We start from the raw sequence: 21,512 nt of genomic DNA on the forward strand, positions 1-21,512 counted from the left end.
CTATTGCATGTATATCCTTATTTCCACAGCTTCATCTAAATTTTCACACTTTGTTATATATCTTTTAATTGCGAATCGCACGCTTACGGATCCATTTATTTATCGATTTATTCAAATCGCCGAATTTTGACACAATCGTACAATTTCGTTCAGATCAGAGAGAGCATCAGAAAGTATATTCGGTCGATTATGCTCTCCCCGCAACGGTGCCAATGTAAATAGACGGGAGCGACCAAGCATGGCGGGTGGCTGCGTTTTTCGTGGTGTATCGCGGTAGCCCAATGGTCACGCCTGGCGAGCAACCTACGCGTGTTGTTCTCCGATCGGGAACGCTTGATCGGTATTGAGAAGCCTGGCAAAAAAGAGCGAGCTTAGCTGCCGCAACGATCCGATCTTGCAACGAGTATATAATAAGTACCCTGCAACTACGTTCGGAAAACGGCCGACAGATGTGTTACAACTCCGTTATATTGTATATAAGTCGTACACGACATACTATTATCGATCCATAACGCGCCGACTAATTTACTTTGCTGTTGCCCGACGATTAATTACATAAGATTCCTATACAATTAATTCGCAAGATTTATTATGTCGAATTTTTATATTAAAGTAAATTCATATTTCTATGGATAACATATATCGTAGGATTTAATAGAATTTTTTTTTTCAGAAATATTTTCCTGCCTATTAATTTATTTATTTAAAATTGCGCCTTATCATTAAGCAATTATTATATATTATTATATATTATTATATTAACAACTATATTTTCAATTATGTTGAAGATTAATTTTAAACTTTTATCCGGTTACTATTCTATAATTTAAAATCTTTCAAGCTCCATCAACTCTAATATCACAGAAGTTATATTATTTATAACTGGGAATATACTTTGTCGATGAACGGAACTTTTTCTCGATCGGTTTTTAACGATCGATTATTGCGTGATAATTCCTTGCTCGCTCTTAATTTCCATCAATTGAATACGCTGCATGTCTTTGCGCCTCTCGATAGTAATGTATCTATAGCGAGGCCGGCCGCGTACGACCAGAAGCATCCTCCACGGACTCCCTTTTTATTACATCGGCGAAAGCCTCCGGTCGGTCTTCTTGTTTGCTCAGAGGAGGAGAGGATCTTCGGTCGCGCGGGATAGTCCTCGTGGACGGAGGCTTTCGGAGGGGGGGGAGGGGGAGGAGAGCGAAGAAGAGAAAGAGAAGGAGAAGAGCCTGAAGTTACATCGGCGGTAGTCCTGTTGACCGACGGACTGCGGCAGGATGTCGATTATCGACGGTTTTTGCCGTGATTCCCCTTTTTCGAGCCGAGCGCATAATTAGCTTTCGTTATTCTAGCGCGCACCACCGTGCCGAGTCGAGGCGAGTCGCGCGCGGCCGCCCAGCTTCCGCCCGCTGACAACGATCGAAGACTCCTTGCTCGCTCTCACCGTATTATATAGGCAATCTTCCTTCTTTGGCCGGCTATTGTCTCTTTCTCTCGCTCTCTTCCTCTCTGTTTCCCTGTCTCATCTTTCGCATTCTCGCTCTTTGGCGATATTATCCGCTCGCCTCTTTTCGGTCTTGAGCGATTTCGCGTGGCATCGCTCGCCTCCTTCGGTCTTGAGAGATTTCGAGTAAGATCGCTTGAAGATTCGAGCATTTTCTTCAATGATTGAACAATCCAGAATCGCGACGATGATACATTTTTCTTTCTAAAAATTGCGAAAAAGAGAAAAATGTGATGTATAGAATCTAGACGTTTCTAATTGTGAAAATATTTCATTTATTATGGAATATATATTTTCATTATTTTCTAAGTATCGACGAAGAAAATAATATTTTCCTTGTTAGATCTAGTCTTTTAAGTTTCCAAGAATGAGTGAAATTATCATCTCTGTCATTTTGTTTATCAAATTTATTATTATTTCTGACTTTTTTACAAATGATTTATTCCAAAAATTCCATCTTCTCTTTCCATCAGCTGTGTCGATAGTTTATAGAATATGAATTGAATGTGCAATTTAAATAATATTTTCCTTATTAGATCTAGTCTTTTAAGTTTCCAAGAATGAGTGAAATTATCATCTCTGTCATTTTGTTTATCAAATTTATTATTATTTCTGACTTTTACAAATGATTTATTCCAAAAATCCCATCTTCTCTTTCCATCAGCTGTGTCGATAGTTTATAGAATATGAATTGAATGTGCAATTTAAATAATATTTTCCTTATTAGATCTAGTCTTTTAAGTTTCCAAGAATGAGTGAAATTATCATCTCTATCATTTTGTTTATCAAATTATTATTGTTTATCAATTTATTATTATTTCTGACTTTTACAAATGATTTCTTCCAAAAATCCCATCTTCTCTTTCCATCAGCTGTGTCGATAGTTTATAGAATATGAATTGAATGTGCAATTTAAATAATATTTTCCTTATTAGATCTAGTCTTTTAAGTTTCCAAGAATGAGTGAAATTATCATCTCTGTCATTTTGTTTATCAAATTATTATTGTTTATCAATTTATTATTATTTCTGACTTTTACAAATGATTTATTCCAAAAATCCCATCTTCTCTTTCCATCAGCTGTGTCGATAGTTTATAGAATATGAATTGAATGTGCAATTTAAATAATATTTTCCTTATTAGATCTAGTCTTTTAAGTTTCCAAGAATGAGTGAAATTATCATCTCTATCATTTTGTTTATCAAATTATTATTGTTTATCAATTTATTATTATTTCTGACTTTTACAAATGATTTCTTCCAAAAATCCCATCTTCTCTTTCCATCAGCTGTGTCGATAGTTTATAGAATATGAATTGAATGTGCAATTTAAATAATATTTTCCTTATTAGATCTAGTCTTTTAAGTTTTCAAGAATGAGTGAAATTATCATCTCTGTCATTTTGTTTATCAAATTTATTATTATTTCTGACTTTTACAAATGATTCCTTCCAAAAATCCCATCTTCTCTTTCTATCAGCTGTGTCGATAGTTTATAGAATATGAATTGAATGTGCAATTTAAATAATATTTTCCTTATTAGATCTAGTCTTTTAAGTTTCTAAGAATGAGTGAAATTATCATCTCTGTCATTTTGTTTATCAAATTTATTATTATTTCTGACTTTTACAAATGATTTATTCCAAAAATCCCATCTTCTCTTTCCATCAGCTGTGTCGATAGTTTATAGAATATGAATTGAATGTGCAATTTAAATAATATTTTCCTTATTAGATCTAGTCTTTTAAGTTTCCAAGAATGAGTGAAATTATCATCTCTATCATTTTGTTTATCAATTTATTATTATTTCTGACTTTTACAAATGATTTCTTCCAAAAATCCCATCTTCTCTTTCCATCAGCTGTGTCGATAGTTTATAGAATATGAATTGAATGTGCAATTTAAATAATATTTTCCTTATTAGATCTAGTCTTTTAAGTTTTCAAGAATGAGTGAAATTATCATCTCTGTCATTTTGTTTATCAAATTTATTATTATTTCTGACTTTTACAAATGATTCCTTCCAAAAATCCCATCTTCTCTTTCTATCAGCTGTGTCGATAGTTTATAGAATATGAATTGAATGTGCAATTTAAATAATATTTTCCTTATTAGATCTAGTCTTTTAAGTTTCTAAGAATGAGTGAAATTATCATCTCTGTCATTTTGTTTATCAAATTTATTATTATTTCTGACTTTTACAAATGATTTATTCCAAAAATCCCATCTTCTCTTTCCATCAGCTGTGTCGATAGTTTATAGAATATGAATTGAATGTGCAATTTAAATAATACTTTCCTTATTAGATCTAGTCTTTTAAGTTTCCAAGAATGAGTGAAATTATCATCTCTGTCATTTTGTTTATCAAATTTATTATTATTTCTGACTTTTACAAATGATTTATTCCAAAAATCCCATCTTCTCTTTCCACCAGCTGTGTCGATAGTTTATAGAATATGAATTAAATGTGCAATTCAAATAATACTTTCCTTATTAGATCTAGTCTTTTAAGTTTCCGAGAATGAGTAAAATTATCATCTCTGTCATTTTGTTTATCAAATTTATTATTATTTCTGACTTTTACAAATGATTTATTCCAAAAATCCTATCTTCTCTTTCCATCAGCTGTGCCGGTAGCTTGTAAAATATGAATTGAGTGTGCAATTATTACTGTTCGTATAATTATTACTCAACGAAGTCTCTTTAGTTTGTAAAGTACTTTAAATTATGGAAGATGGGTGAAGATCAGTTCTTTATGTCACAGATGCGTTAGGAGCCTGATCGGAATGCCTCGCATTAAATCATTATGATCTTCTGGACGTATGTCGAAATTATATATTATTTTTTGAGTAACCTCTAGAGTCATGTTTTTGTTGCGTATGCTTTAGAAACATAACGATATAATTATGCATCATCGTCGATTAATCGCGAGCAAAATTTGAACGCCTATATCTCGGATACTTTCATCCGTATGCAATTAAATATTGTGTGAATAGATTAAATTATATCTTCTTCAAGCATAAAAATAAGAAATTAGAAGTAAGGAATTGTGGAATAATAGTTGCATTATTTGATTTTTATTTACTCTTTCGTGGAAAATCTGAAGATAAATTTATCCGGAATAGAAAATTTTTTTAATATTTTGCCTTCATTTTAAGAGGTTTGATCTTGCTTTCGGCTTCTAAAAAGCATTTGCTTCGCTTTATTCATACTCTTTATTTTCATTCGTTATGTATCAACTCACACATGGTAAACAGATAGGACTGCCGGAAATTTTAAATTTGCCGAATCTGACGAGGGTGATATTTGTCAGCGGAAAAGTCCGCTGATGTACATCGGCGGTTTGTCTCGTTGCGTCTCGTCGTTCGTTTCTCATGATCAGCACGGACATTCGCGAACTCGCGCGTTGTTCTCTTATTTTCCGAGTGTTCCGCGGTAACCGGCAGCAACATTGTTTTTCTCTTGCTCTTTCTCGTTCCCCTCTCACACTCCACTTCTCCCGCTCTTTCGCCATCTATCTGACGACTGGCTTTTGGGATTCCTTTTTTAATACTCGGACACACCGAGGACCTTTTACCACGGACACGTAGGGGCCCTCTTGTAATGACCGCAACGCTCCAATGCACTCGGCGCGTCCGGAGCTGCATAACCGGATGCTGCAGCGGACGCGTAGGATGCATCTTGCAGCGTGTCTATATATCGTTCATCGTATCTCGTTGACATTTCATTCTTTCATATTATGAAGATATAAAGATTGAAAATATTTTAATTGTTGCAATTGTTTGCAATTTTATTATGCTATAATTAATAATAATAAGAGACTAATTGTACGTATAAAAAATCTAAATAATAAGTAATAACCGCAAATATACATCAGTAATTTTATATCTCGATTACTTTCTCATGATTATCTCTTATTGACATTTATCATTTAGTTGCAAAGTATAATCATATTTAGTAAAAATGATAGTGAATCTTTTTTCAGTTGGTTTAAAGAGAGATGCATTAGGTCTTAGGAATCGTTGTCAGTCGTTGTCTCAAACACGGCCAATAATTCGTTGGCAAAAGCTGTAATCTTTCCAGAAAGATCGGGAATCATCTAGTCAAATAGTGACGGGAGAAGCGCTAAATCAGGGAAAACCTAGGGATACTTGTTTGGATCTCGGGGTTGCCCGGAAGACAAATGTCAGCGGAACATGCGGGGAGCCTTGGCTCTCAGCCTCTCTTGCGCGTAGATGCACGATCTGCGGCGGTAAATCAAGGATGGTGATATTAAAAGGCCGCTTATACGCGAAAACATAAGATTTATTTCTGCTCCGAGAGGAATGCGCGCGCGAGAAGGAGCGGAATAAAGGCGGTTCGTTCATCGAACGCGTACGGCTCACGGAGAAGCAAAAGGAAGGAGGACGCGAACGAGAGAGACGAATTATCGAGACGAATTTCTCTTGGTCCGTATTATACGCGCGCGAATAGAAGGACGAAAGTAAAATCTAGACAAGATAAAGTTATATTCGCAACTGTGAATGAATTGAGCCTCCCCTCAAGAATTGTTTCATTTGGACCAATATTGCATTTCCGCGAGAAACTGTCTTTATGACTTATTGTTAGTTGATTTCTTAAATATGTGTTATTCTTCATATATATATCTTAAGAAAAAATTGTATATATTTTCATTTTTTATTTAGTACCAGTCAAAAGTATTGCATCACTTATAAAAACAGAGAAATCGTTAAGCTTAGTTTAATGTGTGTGTATGAATAAGAGCATATAAATATTATCAAACTATATTTTATTATTATTCTATATTTTAATATCGTAAAAATTAAAAATTATAACAAATAATAAATATTAACATAAATAATAATAACAAAAATATTAAAGTTTTCATTCTTTACAATAGCCTTTCTTTACTTTCGATACTTTTGGCATTCTTGACAAAAATTTCTTTAAAATTGTTACTGATATATAATTCTAGGATACCTGCAAATACTCCTATAGTTATTTTTTTATTAACAGATCTTATTTTTTGGACATTTCTATCAAGTTTCCATAATAGTTTTATCGGATTAAGATCTGGTGATTGAGAAGACTAGGGAGGCTATTTTAAAGAATTAAAAATTTAATATTTTTATTATTATTTATCATAATTTTTAATTTTTACGATATTAAAACGTATAATAACAGTAACAAAATATAAGTTAATAATATATTGTGTTTATGTTTTTGTTCATTAAAGTAACGACTCCCCTGTTTTTATAAATATGCAATCGATCGTACTGTATTGCAAAATATATACTTCTGCTATAATCGATGTTATAAGCTTATAATTATAAAGAAGAAAAAAATATATAATTATAATTATTAGCATTATAAAAAAGAGAAGAAGAGTAAAAAACACGATTTCTCTATTGCTATTGATATTTATGATGTCAATGAATCATATTAAAATTCATTAGTTTCATCTATATATTTTATTTTTCTTTCGACAATTTCTTCTTACATTTTTATAATCCGGCCCTCTTGGATTGTATCCGTGTATGCTTCATTTTCTTTTGCAAGTCCCGCGCGACGGTCGTCTCGGTTGATTAAGGCCATCCACAATGATGCTGTCACTAGATTCGTTCGTGCATAGAACAGGATATTATGCACCGGTATCGAACAGTAAGTTGCTGACCACAGTGACTTGGCTCGATCTGTTTTTCTTTATTGTACGATCCATAACTTGTTCGGACTTTGCCGCTGCTATGTCAACGCCTTCGTTAATTCTTTCGCTACCGGAGCCTCGACTACAATTCACCATGACTGTTATCTGTATGTCAGCAGCAGCTATAATCGCTCAAGTATAACCGACACTCCTGAACACTCGCACGTTTTTGTTTCTAGTTCTGTTCTTGTTTTTCTCCAAGAACAATGATCTATGGTTCAAGCTTAGGAGAAACGTCACTTGATCCTTCACCCAAGATGTGATTTTTCCGAACGCTTTCGCGTCTGATTACGTGTTGGTGCATTGCATCCCTGTATATCCGAAGGCAGGAAAGCCGCAAACCGAATCCTGTTTTTCTCCTCCATCTCCGCGATCTCCAGGGAGCAATAATCGTTGCGGGGCGGAAAAATTTCGCGACAGAAGTTAAACAAAGCCTCGAAGCAGAAATAAAAAAAAAAGCAGGAACGAGGACGAGAGAGGACGGGAAGAGAGAGAAACAGAGGGATATATAGAAACCGGCGGGTGTCCTGGGTTCGACCGTAATAAGGGTGACCATCTCCCTCCGCGACTCCGTTCGCTCCTGCCGCACAGCGTTTCTCTGTTCTCCTGTTTGAACAAGGCTCATAATTAATACGCGCATTCGCTTCTGGAAAACGCGCGTCCGGGGTACTCGGGGTGTGCGGGGAAGGAGACATTTTTAAACTACGGCTTCGGATAGTCGCCTTTCCGCAAAGCGTGTCGGAAGCTCGCGAGTTTTCCGAGAGCTGTTCTGATATATCCATCTCTGATATATCTTTCACCGCGAATTTCTCGTTTTAAGATTTTCCTCTGAAAGATATCTAAAATCATCCATTTTTCGCTGATAAAATTATTGTTTTTTTTTTTCATCGAATCGAAATTAACATTCAAAAAATTGATGAAATTAATTCACGACTTTTTAATTCCATTGATTACAATCATACATTTCTGTATTTTTCGTAGCATGCAAATTCAAGGAGATTTCTGTTCATTTCCGTGGTAAAGTCGCACGACAGCGTACCTGGCTCGTTTCGCGAGAGATATCTGTCTTTAAGAGCATTATCTGGATGGTCGTCGACTAGGGGGATGGCAAAAACCATCCGCCCCCTTGTGGTATGTGAAAAATGATGCACAACCCCGTCCCCTAAACATCACCTCCGGAAAGTCCCGAAGGAAACGTTCACCGTCGTCGTTCTCGTTGTCGTCTTTCTGGTTCGTAATCCGTGAGATCGTGTCATGGACGGGCTCGCATTATCGAGAACATTTAACTCGCTCATAGCTATATAGCTCTATAAAGGGAGTTGAAGTTTTTCGAATAAAATCCATTATATGAATAACAGATTTTAAAAGTATATGCATTTTACGAAAATTCTTTTTGTCGTAATAAATTACTGCAATACACACAAAATTCAATGACATTAATAAAATGTTATTCATATTAGAGTAATGAGATTAACGTGATCAATTATATATAAATTAAAAATAAATCATAACAAAAAATAAATTATTTTTAGAATTGGAAGATTGTTAAAGATTTTTCTTAAATAAAAATGTCTCCAATTTTATTTTATTTATAAATCTAAATCAATGTAGCAACGGAATAATAATTAATAATTGTACTTATTTGTGTCATTTTATGATTATTTAACGCATATGTGTATATTTCTCGGTTTCAGATACGCAGAAGCTTATTCGAGAACACCGCCGGTAAGCATCCAGAACGCGTCGTTGCTTTGCGAAGCGCATAAAGGATTCTTGTATGCGCCCAGAGTCAACAATGAACTGTAAGTATTCAATGTATATATTTTCTAAAAAATTGTATATATTTAAAAGAGATACGTCTTTCGATATTCTCTCGTTCGATATTCTCTCAAAGCTAGAGGAATCGTATATTTCTGGAGAAATAAAGTTAATCGCTTGAAGGATACAAGAGTAGCTCTCCGAGGTTTCGGGAGGGGATCTTTCCTTGGCAGGAATTTCTCGAAGGACACTATATTATAAAGCGAAAGTGCGTGACCTTCTGGCACGCCTTTCTCTCCTTCTCTCTGCCTCCGCTCTCGTTCCTCGGCCCCCGTGACGTGATGGATACGCGAAAATGTCACTCGCACGCCCCCGGGGCCAACGCGCCATCCAACATCCCCTGACTATTATGCTAAACCATTGTCCACTATCTGCCTAAGATAGCCGACGGCTTAAGTCGTCCGCTTTTCCTCGTGAGACCGTTAAAAAATCATTTTGCTACCTTTGCCGTCCCGCACGATGGTGATTCTGGTATCTATCGCGGAAAACTTACTCTTTCCTCTGTTGCGAGTTATCGTATCTTTATATTGAATTTGAGAGAAAATGCAATTAATTAAACATAACATTATAAATAGAACATCTTTTGGAGAAAGTAGATTATATTCTGAGTTTAAAACTTTTTCACTATTTCAATCTCAATTTTGTGCAAATACGTTTATATATACAAGTATTTTATCTTATCGTTAATATTATATAATATATATCTTATCGCTAATATAATATAAATATTATATAATATTATATATAATATATTATATAATAATATATCTGAAATATACCTCTCTCTTATGTTACAAAGATTATTATTTAAGTTGAAGAACAGATAGGGAAACGTGCGCAAAAAAGAGAGATTTGTCAAATATTGCATAGCTCGGCTAGTATATATTTTTTCTGCTCCGATTTCTCCCCTCTTCCTCCTTTCATCGTCTCTCCTCGATGCATCCACCATTATTCGGGCGTTAGGCAAATACACAGGAGAGACGACAAGCTCGTGCGCGCGTTTTTGCCCCGTGAAAATTCAAATGAGACCGCGCGGCATATTGCGCTGAATCGAAATTAATGTCGCGCAACTAATTATCGGTCGAGTCATCATCGTTTCGTACCGTTGGCCGTCTCTTTCGTTTTCGTTTCGGGAATCGCATCGCTGTATAATCGTCATTCTATCGGGGGATAGACGATCTCGAACGCCAATTATGATTTGATCGCGTTGTCATCTTAATCGAATATGATTAATCGATCATCATTATCACGTTATATATTTTTTATGAATATATATTCTTCATAAGTTACTCATTAATATATACATATTTACGTTAAGAGCGAGTAACTTTAGATTGCTGGAAGTTGTGTGGTGTTGCATAAATTCTATTCAATTAATAATAACTTCAGTATCAGTATTACTCCAATGATAGATGGGTTCAAAATTACATATATCAATAGCGCCATAGTTCGCGAAATATTATTGATTGCATACTAGCGCGAGATTCCCTCGCGATACGAGCTTCAGGAACCATGCCAGGATCGAGCGAACAATTGCAAGGGCAAAAAGTTGGAGCCGTGGCACAGCAAGAAATTTCTAATTTGTGGTATAATTAAGGGAGGCGATGCAAAAAGCATTACGGATTCTACGGCGTTGTCGGAAAATCGCAAATTCCATCTTGCAAATACGTTTCTCGTCCAATCGCGCTCTTTCTCTATCTCCCCGAGCATGTTTCCATGCATATTTTATTATAAATATCGAAGGAGACTTTATATTTATGTGTTTCCCTCCTTGCCAGAATTATAATGGGGAATAATCTAATTGTTACAGATACAGCATAGTAAACGCGGAAGAGTGGTCGAAACTCACGCAGTTCTATGAAGTCGACTATCCTATTATCATAAAAAAGATTGGTGAAGATTTTCTAACAAATCCCGGTAAGTACAAGTTTTTCTATCGCATAAGACATAATGATCCATAAGAAAAGATTTCCATAGTTATTCGCGATATAATTTACGAATTATAATTTCAACTATATGATGCTGTTAAACACTATCAAGTGCAAATTCAACATTTCGCGTTTTTTATTATTATTATTATTTTGAATCGAACGATATTTTTCTAACGCGTAAAATGTCGCTGATGACCATGATACGTGATAAGTTACGCTCGGTGATCGCGTTTAGCGGTACATCTTATACAGATAGAAGGAGAACGTATATGCGTGAGTCGCTACGTGAATTTTCTACTCCGCCCCTCTCTCCCAGCCTAACCTAAGGAATAATGCCAGAAGACATTAGCCGCTGATTTACATAAATCCACCTCCTCTTGTCCCCCCCTCTCATCTTGCCGGTTGGCTTCTCCTCCAGGCCCCAAAGTGTCTCATTATAATTAAGAAGTATCCTGAAAATTAACTAGCAGAAAAAGCTACACCGCACGCCGGGGATATGCGGGGATAAAACGGCCGTAAATGGCTCTCTCCAAAGTTTCTCACTCCTGTTTCGTGCAATGTGCCAGAATTCTTTATATCTATTTTATCGATTTATCGTATAAAAATCGATTCGCTATTCTATCCGCAATGTTGTAAAATTGTTAATTCTTTTTGTAATAATTTTCTAATTTTTATGCCAAAAAAAAATGTATAATTGCTCGTACAAATCCGTCGAGAACTCGGCAGAAATTAAAGCGAAGAATCGAGCGTGTATCTAAAGAGCGATTAAGATTCATTCAAGTTTGGGGCACGTGTCGCGGCGCTTTCTCGGACGAGCGATCCTTGTCGGTCGCCCGACAGGCAAATTGGGTCCCGACGGTAGCACCGGGGAACCGATGGATACGAGAGAATGGATACGATGTTCATGTCCCGCCTCGTGGCTGGCCGTCGCCAAACGAACGGCGTTTATCGTGCGCGCGAAGGATCGAGATCTCTAAACATCCCATTGTCTTGTCCGTCTCCCGGTCGCGAGTACACCACCTTTTTTTTCCGGGGCATTTGTCAAGGCGCTCTTCCGATTCTCTTGGCACGACAAGGAGCTACGATGCCGCCGCCACGACAACGACATCTGAATTGCAAAGATCTCGCCTCTTCGTTGATGGCCAGAATCGAATAGCCGATATCACGGTAGCGGACGTCGACAAGTCCACCGGCCAAATGGAGATGTTTAAAGTTAAAGCGATGATTTTTATGGACGTGCAAAAGCTAGTGATTCGTATTCTCATCGCTAATAAACATTTAATGGTGTTGTGGACGTCAATAAACAGAGAAAAATGTAAGAAATAGTCGCTGGAAATTTTTATTGACATACAATATTTATATAATATTTATTACATTTATATTTCTTGTATGTTTTATCGTATCATCGAATTATCTTGTCACGATTGTCTTTAGCGATACTCCGAAGAACACGAGGAGGAACCGAATTACGGACAAACAGACGATTTAGCTTATTTTGGGAGCGTGCTTTGCGGATACGGGAGATCTCGGGTAGGCGCGAAGGGAAGAAGGACGGATTGCTGAGTACAAAAAATAGGGGGTTGCTTTCGGTGACTGATACGGCCCTGGTTAACGAGTCCTAGCCGGACGATCGTGCTACTCTTAAAGCCTCCAAGGATCCCCTTTTCTCGCTCTCTTCCTCTCCCTTTTGCCCGCCGTCTCCCTTGATCGTGAAGGCACATTAGGCACCGTCCAACCTCGTATCAATCACCCAACTACCCCCGATACCGCCCGCTCGCCAGTTGACAGAACCGGAGGTGACGCGATTGAATACCGCCCTCTACGCCTCGTTGCTCCTCCGACCGTCTTGATGACGACGACGATGCCGGAAAACCTAAGCGAAGGGAAAGAAATGTTGCCTCATGCGAGGCGAGGTTCAATCGGTATATAACATAAGACTCGATTGCGAAATTTAAGTATTCTGATGAGTATACGTGATTATCTGCAAATAGATATTTAACGAAACCAAGAAATGTGCGCTAATTGATTGGAAAGTTTAGAATCTTACATTATGATTTGTATTCATTTTAAGTACATATTTGAAGTGAATTTTTTAAATTATAAATTTATTTTGCTTCTGCTTTAAATGCCCAATATATTGAAGATACAAAATTATATTTTTTCTGAAAAAATTAATTTTTAAAATATAAGTTTTCTTACTTTCTAATTTAAATTAATTTTTTTTTTAATTAAAACACATTCCAATATGTTTAGAAAAAAATTTTTTGAATATTTTTTATATACAGAAAATGAGATTTCGATAATTGAGTCGTGTCCCATGCGATTATCTTGAGACAAGCGGCTTTTATACGCGAGATTGAAATTGATTCTAGAATTGTAGCGAGTTGCTCGCTGTTTCGTTTCCCCGAACGTCGCTCGTAAATATCGTTTAGGCGCCATGCGGTGCCACAAATCAGGCGTGTCCGTGGTACGGCACTGGTTGTATCGCAAAACCGATGAGGAACGAGTGAGCGAGAGACTAAGAAAACCGTGTGCGCGGAACAGACAGACGAGGAGGAGTAGAAACCGGCGACGGTGGCGGCAGCGGCGGTAGGAAGAGACCGGCCTCAAATTAATATTCGGACGGCGATTTAGATTTAGAACACGAATTTGCTGATTAGTTCCCTCCCTGAGAATGCGGTCGCCTACGTTGCAGCGGCCGTCCTTCCATAAACGTGCGGCTACGACGTAGGAGAGGGAGAGATGGACCTGGAGATTCGAGATTTAGTTTCCTGAGGGGGTTGAACGTACCAGGGGTCAAACGATTCAGGAGAGACATTTGTTAGCCCCCTGTCCCCACCCTGCGACAAGTGCGCCGGACATGTCTTAATATATACATCCGCTGACCAATGAACATGCTCTTATGAGTCGTGTCGTCGTGCGGTCAAAGTCGTTGCACCGTTAATGGATACCGACTTCCATCCGGAACTTTTTCGTCTCAAAACTTATAACCCTCCAAAATACTGTTATATTAGGCAAACAGTCCTTTATCGCTAATCATATTTTACCGAATAAAAGTAGAAAGAATAATTGAATATTTGATTAATAATGATTTGCGATTAATTATTGAATGAAGTAATTCTTACGAGAATTAATTACATTCGATCTTATTTTACTCCGAGTGAGAAAATTATTTCGAACGAGGGTCGACAATTCATTTTTGGTCAGCACGATGATTGCATACGTTTTTGTACGATAGCCAATATACAGATAAGAAAAGGGAGGCTTAGTGAAACATTAGTGTGCGGAGAGCGGAAAAAAAACAGCGTTTTCGCGTAATCGCGCAGGAAACGAGCAAAGTCGGGCGGGACAAATTTCGCAGGGACGAATTAGCGCATCCTGCTAGGTCTCTCGGAGCGCTTCCCCTCGCTGCTTCTGTTATCCCGAAGGAGATCCCCACTTGTCCGTGAATCTACGGGGGGTCCTTTTCCTCCAGGATTAAATGGAGCGCCTAGATGACCGATGCTCGTTCTCCGGTAGCGGAGTGTGCGAAGTGCGGTGAGAGGACGGGGACGGAGAGGTTGGGTGGGAAACAAGATAAAACAAGGATAAAGCTCGCTCAGATCCCCTCTTCTTCAACCTTTACTAAGATGCGTCTTCTGATTCTGTCCGAAGGAGAGACCCTCGATAATCTAGAAGTGTCCAATCGTCCATATTACTTGATTTAAATCGCCGCGTTTTCAAATTCGTTTCCTTCTAATAAACGACATTCACGTTTTAGAAAATTGCATATTTTTGATGTATATTTTAATCGTTATTTCATTGTATATAAATGATAAAATATTAAACGATTGAGCAAATTAAATCTTATATTGTTTAATTAATGAATGTTGATCGCGATTACTCTGCGAATGACGCATCACGAGGGTTTCTCTCGATTTTCACGGTACAAAGTGACAATCGCATTTTGCGGATTTCGTGAGAGACGCGAGTAATGCCGCCCTTGCTGTTATGCTGGCTCGGTGTCATCCTGTAAGAGGATTAGATTTCGACTTTGTTGTGGCTCCCGAAGACGTTCGTTAGCGAAATCATTATTATCACGTCGATCTTCCTCGGCTACCGCGATGTCGATGCGCGCCAGGTACCTATACCAAGTTATGTTTGAGAGTTTCGTTAATTTTAACTGCCAATTACCGATGCTGGTTGCTGGGCAAAATATTTAAAAAATTAGGAGCATTTGACTGAAGGAAAAATGTATTCAATTTCTTGCCACTTGAAGAATCATACAGTTTTTTAGTTTTCTTTTTTTTTAATTTATCGAATTCTTTCATGTTTTATCATTTTTATGCACGATAAAATATCGAAAAAAATATATTTTATTTCTTGTTATCAGTCAGACTGTATTTAATAAATTTATTAATGCAATAAGCAAAATAAATTATTACTTTATTAGCAGATCATCAGATTTGAAAATTTCAAAGAATTCGAAACATATTTGTAGGAGGGTGAACATTTCTCGTCGTTAAGTCACAACGGTAGGGGGGAACATAAATCTTTCATTCACGAGGTGACCCGGGAGTTATGAATGAAAGTCGTTCAGTTCTTTTAATATAATAGCGAACCTGATATCTTTCCGCCTAATGTGCTTTCGATTTTGATCGAAGAGTTTTTTCCTGCAGTTTGCGCATTTTCCATTTAGCTTTAAATAATCGTTTTAGGATCGATATTTTTGCGCTTATTGCAAAAGATCTTATTTTTCTTTTATTTGATTTTAAGAATTAATAAATAAATAATCTCACATTGTACACAAATTATACGAGAGTATTTTTAAATCCCTTGACGATAAATCGTAATATCAACATCTCGTTTCAAATTAACACCTTGATAATAACGACCCTATTTCATTTACGACTCTTTTCCGCCCATCCGCTCTGCTCCAACTCCAAACCGTTCGCTTCAAATAATCGTCCTGTCAATTCGAGACTTATTTCGACGTATCCGCAATCACCGTATAATTGCTTTTCCTTGATCGATGATCAATCAGCCAAAATGTAATTAACACAGTGAGACACTTTGTTTAGCTCGTCGAATTAGGCCAAAGAAAAAAAACATTCTTATAAACACGAATTAATTAATATACAAATTAATTAATCTATAAATTCAATAAAATTTCCCTCATGTAATATCTTATATGATTTTTATTAGCAATAATCATTTTTCCTGTTTAATTAGTGTCTTTAAAAGGAAAAAGATTTCTCTTAAATATAATTTTAAAAAGATTAAGTATAATTACTCTTTAACTCTTAAATATAATTTTCTATCTGTTTAAAAATTTCTTATTTATAAAATATAAATATAATCTCTATTTTCAATTAATATTTACATGTTTAACATACATTATGCATATCATTAAGGCTTTTGCTTAATATTTCATATATGTATATTAATGATAATTTACAATTATAGATTTACATGTCGAGGATGTTATAACAACTTATTAATCGTATATAACTTTTGTTAAAAGTTTTACTTCGTAGATCTCAGGAGATTTTGGTACGAATCTTTTAATCTAAATAAAATCCTTATATAGGAATCTGATTCTTCGTCGGGCTCCCAAAACTTCTTTCGTCGATATCACCAAGTTTCGACATTCGTTTATGGTTTGATTGCCCTTCGATGGCACTTTAGGGAAATGGACTAGAGCTCCTCCGTCGCCCTTTAATCTTGCACAACCACTATTGTGTATTATTTGCCAATAAAATCGACCCCTTTGCTCCTTCAAACGCTCATAGAAGCCTTTTCGTACTTTTGCATAGCGCTTCTATAATAAAAAGTTGAGATTACGTGAGCGGAAATGTAATTGATCGTCGATCGTAACTTTAGTTCCGCGAGATTGTCCGTCTCGGCCGGCTTGAAAAGTGCGGCTAACATTCTCGATAGGTACTGTTTGTAGTACATCGGAAGAGATTTGCATTCGCGACCCTACGAATCTCTCATTAGCTTAAGCTTCTCGTATTTCCGATTAAACTCGATAGCAAACGATCCTATCGCACGGATATCCCCGCGCACCGGCGGGTAATTAGGAATTCGAGGGGAGGACCTTTGAATTCATTTGGCGTACGGATCCTTCCGCATCCTATCCTTCGTTACGGGAAATTAGTTCGCTGCGCGCAATCGTTTTCAGTCCACCTCGCGACGACAGATAAAAGTCAACACGTTTATTTTTTCTTCATTTTCAAAAGTCCTGTCTATCATTGCGAGGAAATATATATCGAATATGCGTTCTGTTTGCATTAATCTCTTGGTTAATGGGCAAATAGGCTTCTTACACCGTCCCCTTATTGGTTTCTACGAACCGGTAATTAGTGATACGCGGGGGTGGACGAATTCACATTCAGCCGAGGTCACGATTCCCCTTCCCTCGCGTTTCCCGCTGCTGGAAAACTGTCTGAACATGACGTAACGCTCCGAGAGTCGCTCGGATACGAGCTTTGGACCGGCCGAAGCGCTTTTTGTGCTGTCCGGCCAGCAACAATGGCCGCTTCTTACACCGCCCTGGTCACCGTATATTATTAATTACTGTATTAATCTCACCGGCCGTAAGCAATCTATTATACATGGGATAAGAGCCACCACCGACATCGCCGTACCACCCACTCACCCGCGCGCACCCTCTAACACGACTTTCTAACTGCCGTCCCGGTCCTCTCTCGACAAGGGCTCGACGAGAGGCCAACGAAATCTGACCCCTGAGGGTGTTAATAGTGGCGTCGCATCGAGCCGCGTCAAGTTAAGTTCCTGCATCGTTACGAAGATCGTGATGATATTTTCTCTGACATTTTAAAAATCATACAGTTTAGATCAATGCATTGTTTGTTAAAGAATGGTATCTTGTATATTAATGGATTTAATTTGCTAATTTTTGCGGATATCTAAATAAATTTTTCAAATACTTCAATAGAAGAAATAAAAAAAAAAACCGAAATATTCTTTTGACATTTTCAAAAATAGCATTAATTATTTTTAATTATATTAAGCATCACGAAAATGCTTTGTATTGCTTCAGGTTTGTGCGCAGCCTGTATGTTAGCAAGGGTTGAACAGGAACGTCTGGAAAGTTTAAAATACGAAAGAGCGACGATCTACATCAAATGTATCGACGATAACGAAGACTCTAAAACGGAAAACAATTCTGAGGTAAATATGTTTTCAATTCATTATTTATTTAATATGTTGATGCTTATCGACAACTGTCAATTTACACAATCATTAATCATTATGATTGAAACGATATTATATTTTAAAAATTCAGCATATATTAACGGATCAATTAGATGTCAATTTCATTACATATGTACAAATTTTTATGCAAGAATATGACTTGGAAAATTTTGCAAAACTATTATTATTCTTATTATTATTATTATTATTATCATTTATATAATGTACAATATTATTACAATATTAAAACCGCAATGTGTTGCTCATTTTTTTGTATGCAATATTTTATAGAAATTTAAAAACATTTTATACATGTATGTATATATATACATAAATAAATTATACTGATTCGTTCAGACGACAAAGAAATTTTGTTAATGGGCAGACATGCCGAGTCATCGAGTGTTCTGAAAGCAGTCGTCTTTTCAGATCAATTCTAACTGATAACGATGAATTGATGCCATCTCACGCACATTTCATAATATAATAAGTATTATTACGTCTCTACTTAAAGTGACTTTAAGAGTTCTACTTTCTTTTACATAGCTCGCTTTTGATTCATGTTGATTTAGGAATAATCATGCAAAACCTTATTTATCTACATTTTTGTCTCGTTTTTATATTGAATGTTTTAAGTTTTCTCTAAATAAACAGTCTTTTTTGTTTGTTTTTTTACAAATATTTTTATAAGAAATGAATTATTGATTAAAGGGCATGTTTTATTCTCAGATATCTCATATGTTTGTTATAGACAGCGGCAAAAAGGCCAAAGATAGAAAATGTACGTCCATCACGAACTAGGAGAAAATTAAAAGGCTCCCATGAACTCAAAGTTTCGTCTGAAATTACTTTAAGAGAACTCAAAGTAATGGTAAGTATATTAACATAAAAGTTAGATTTAATTATAACATTAATTTTGTCACAATTTTTTTATTTATCCTCATGCTTATTTCATAAAATAGATATAACAAACTTCAGAATTCTTTCGTTTTATAAAAAAAAATTCATTTGAAATAAATTTAAAAAGAACATTATTAAAACACACAAAATGATATAAAATAAATTTAAAGAAAAGAGTAAAGCAGATTTGAGATAAAAATCGATAGAAGTCTCGATATCTCGATCTGTTTATAGTCGTCATCCGCCGAAAGTAACTAGGATGACCAATCAATTTATGTCGCAAATTAATTGTATGGCATTCTTTTGTTGGAACCGAAGTGAAAAGATCTGCGCGCGCGAGCGTTTGTCCAAAACCGATAAGCTATTCCTTGTCTCGCTATTTCGGTTTGACTGTTCATTCTCGAATGAACGAAAGAGTAGTAAAGCGTAGTTATATGGCTGGTTAGCATATGCTCGGGCTCCGGCAGTGTGCTTAAACTATTAAGCGTATTTATATTGCGAGGCCGTAGCCATCTCCTTCCCCCGCCTCTTCTTCAACGGAGCCACTGGCAAAAACCCGAAAGAGCATAAACCTCGCGCTAATAACAGGTCTCCAACTTCTCCACTCCACTTCACTCCACTTCGCTCCACTCAACCTTCCATTTGACTCTTTCTCCCTGCTCTCTCTTTATCTCCCGTATCTTTCTCTCTCCTCTCTATCTATTCACCGTGCTCTCCTTCGGGCACGAATTTTTATTCGTACCTCTTTCACCCCGAAGAGCGCACATCTCTTTTTAATATCCGCCCGCGAGAGAGGCTGTCGGCGTCAATGGAAATACGAGACCACGTTTCTTCTTCTCACTCGTTGTGTACCTTTCTTTTTTTCTGTGTAATTTTGTGTGTCTTGAGATTTAATGTTGTCTCATTCGCAAAAGTTGAAAAATTTAACTTTAGTTACTACATAGAAAAAAATAAGTGTCCAATCAAAACTTATATACTTAAACTAACGCGTTCATTGTTTCGTATATACGCAACAATATATAATCTTCTTAGAAGAATTTAAAAATTTTAAATTTCAACAATATTATAGCCTTATTTTAATATTGTAATTGTCACTTCAAGAATATATAATTATTTAATTCTACTTTAAGAAAATTATAATCTTTGATTTAAAAATATTATTTTCTGTCTAACATTGTTTCTTTTCCATTCAAGAAAATTAAATCTTAAATCATAAGAATATATTTTTCTTGATTGAACTATATTAAATGGCTTCATTCAAGTAAGCAATTATATTTTTCTTTAATTAACGCAATATAATCTCATTTCAAGATTTCCATGTTAAAACTAAATATATTTTCAAAACAACAATGTCCTTTTTTTCTGTGTATACTTGTGAAAATTGCAAGTTTTATTAGAGAAAAATATATCAGAAAATTATATACATTTTATTTATTTATGTTGTTTTAAAATTGAACGCATAAAAGGATGTTTTTTTGATTGGAAAATTTCGCGGTGCGACGGCGTCACGATTCAAGGGTGTCACTGTTCACAGATTGGTTCGCGTTTGACGAAAAATGCGGGCGAGTCATGCCGTGCGCTCGTTACTTTTTACCATCGGACAAAAAGGTCGCCAATAAAAATGTTTGAATTTCATGGTCGAATGCAGTTATATCGCTAGCGAGCAAGCAGCAAATCGGGACAATAGCGACGCCGCTACTGTTCTTCGCCGGTTATTCGCGCACACAGTTTTATCAATCACAATCGCGTTTTGTGCAATACTTATATAGAGGAGGAAAGTTCTTTAAAGTCCCTTAATCTTCTAATACATTGTATGTTCTCAATTCCATTTCTTTCCCGCGACACAATGTATTTGATACTTTGATTACGCTTTTGTTACTGTTCTTGTGATGCAAACGCAATGGCGAAAAAAATGTTCTCCGCGCAGATAATTCATTCACAGGCGGAAATTACGGTCAATAAAAACGCGGTCGCGCCAGATTTTTCATTGATAAATTGGAAAACGAGTCATATATGGAAACAGCTGTACGATCCTGGAAATCGCGGTTGCCGAAATGTCGCGTTATCGGGACATCTCTGTGATAATACATCACAAATCTGACTATGATATGATCGAACATCAGAATTTATAAAGATCAAAAATTCTTCAACCTCGAGGCAATTTGGCCTCCCCTCCTCGCCGCTGCTTCCTGCAACCTTGTTAAACGTACCTCTATTTATCGCGCTCGTTGAGCATCTTTCTTTAACGAGGAAGCCTCGAGATTTTTTGACCCTGACCATCTCTTCTTCTTGCTCGCTTTGTTTCTCATTTTCCCCCACTTGTATAAAATTCTGTGAATATATGACGTATATATATACATAAAAATCGATATGATGTAACACGAATCTATCGATCTCGCGAATAAAATAAAATAGCAATAAAATGCATGGTGTTTATAACTATATTATTTCGGTGG

At 36.3% G+C, this 21,512-nt stretch overlaps 1 protein-coding gene across 3 annotated transcripts in view; it reads left to right on the top strand.

Annotated features, from left to right (window-relative positions):
* Positions 1-21,512, top strand: part of LOC145966040 (ubiquitin carboxyl-terminal hydrolase 48) — a 56,666-nt gene that overhangs the window by 11,000 nt on the left and 24,154 nt on the right. For 2 of the 3 annotated variants that reach the window (XM_083089725.1, XM_083089726.1), the window contains 4 exons: positions 8,902-9,009; positions 10,836-10,942; positions 18,002-18,132; positions 18,908-19,027. In XM_083089725.1, coding sequence (XP_082945851.1) covers positions 8,902-9,009; positions 10,836-10,942; positions 18,002-18,132; positions 18,908-19,027 — 466 coding nt within the window. Of the gene's footprint in view, positions 1-8,188; positions 8,339-8,901; positions 9,010-10,835; positions 10,943-18,001; positions 18,133-18,907; positions 19,028-21,512 lie in introns of those variants that run through there. The other variant, XR_014436954.1, reaches the window with a different exon arrangement.

This window comes from Camponotus vicinus, unplaced genomic scaffold, assembly GCF_025532165.1.
Source record: "Camponotus vicinus isolate PSW18456_S1 unplaced genomic scaffold, iyCamVici1.0 SCAF_2, whole genome shotgun sequence".
NCBI lineage: Eukaryota > Metazoa > Arthropoda > Insecta > Hymenoptera > Formicidae > Camponotus > Camponotus vicinus.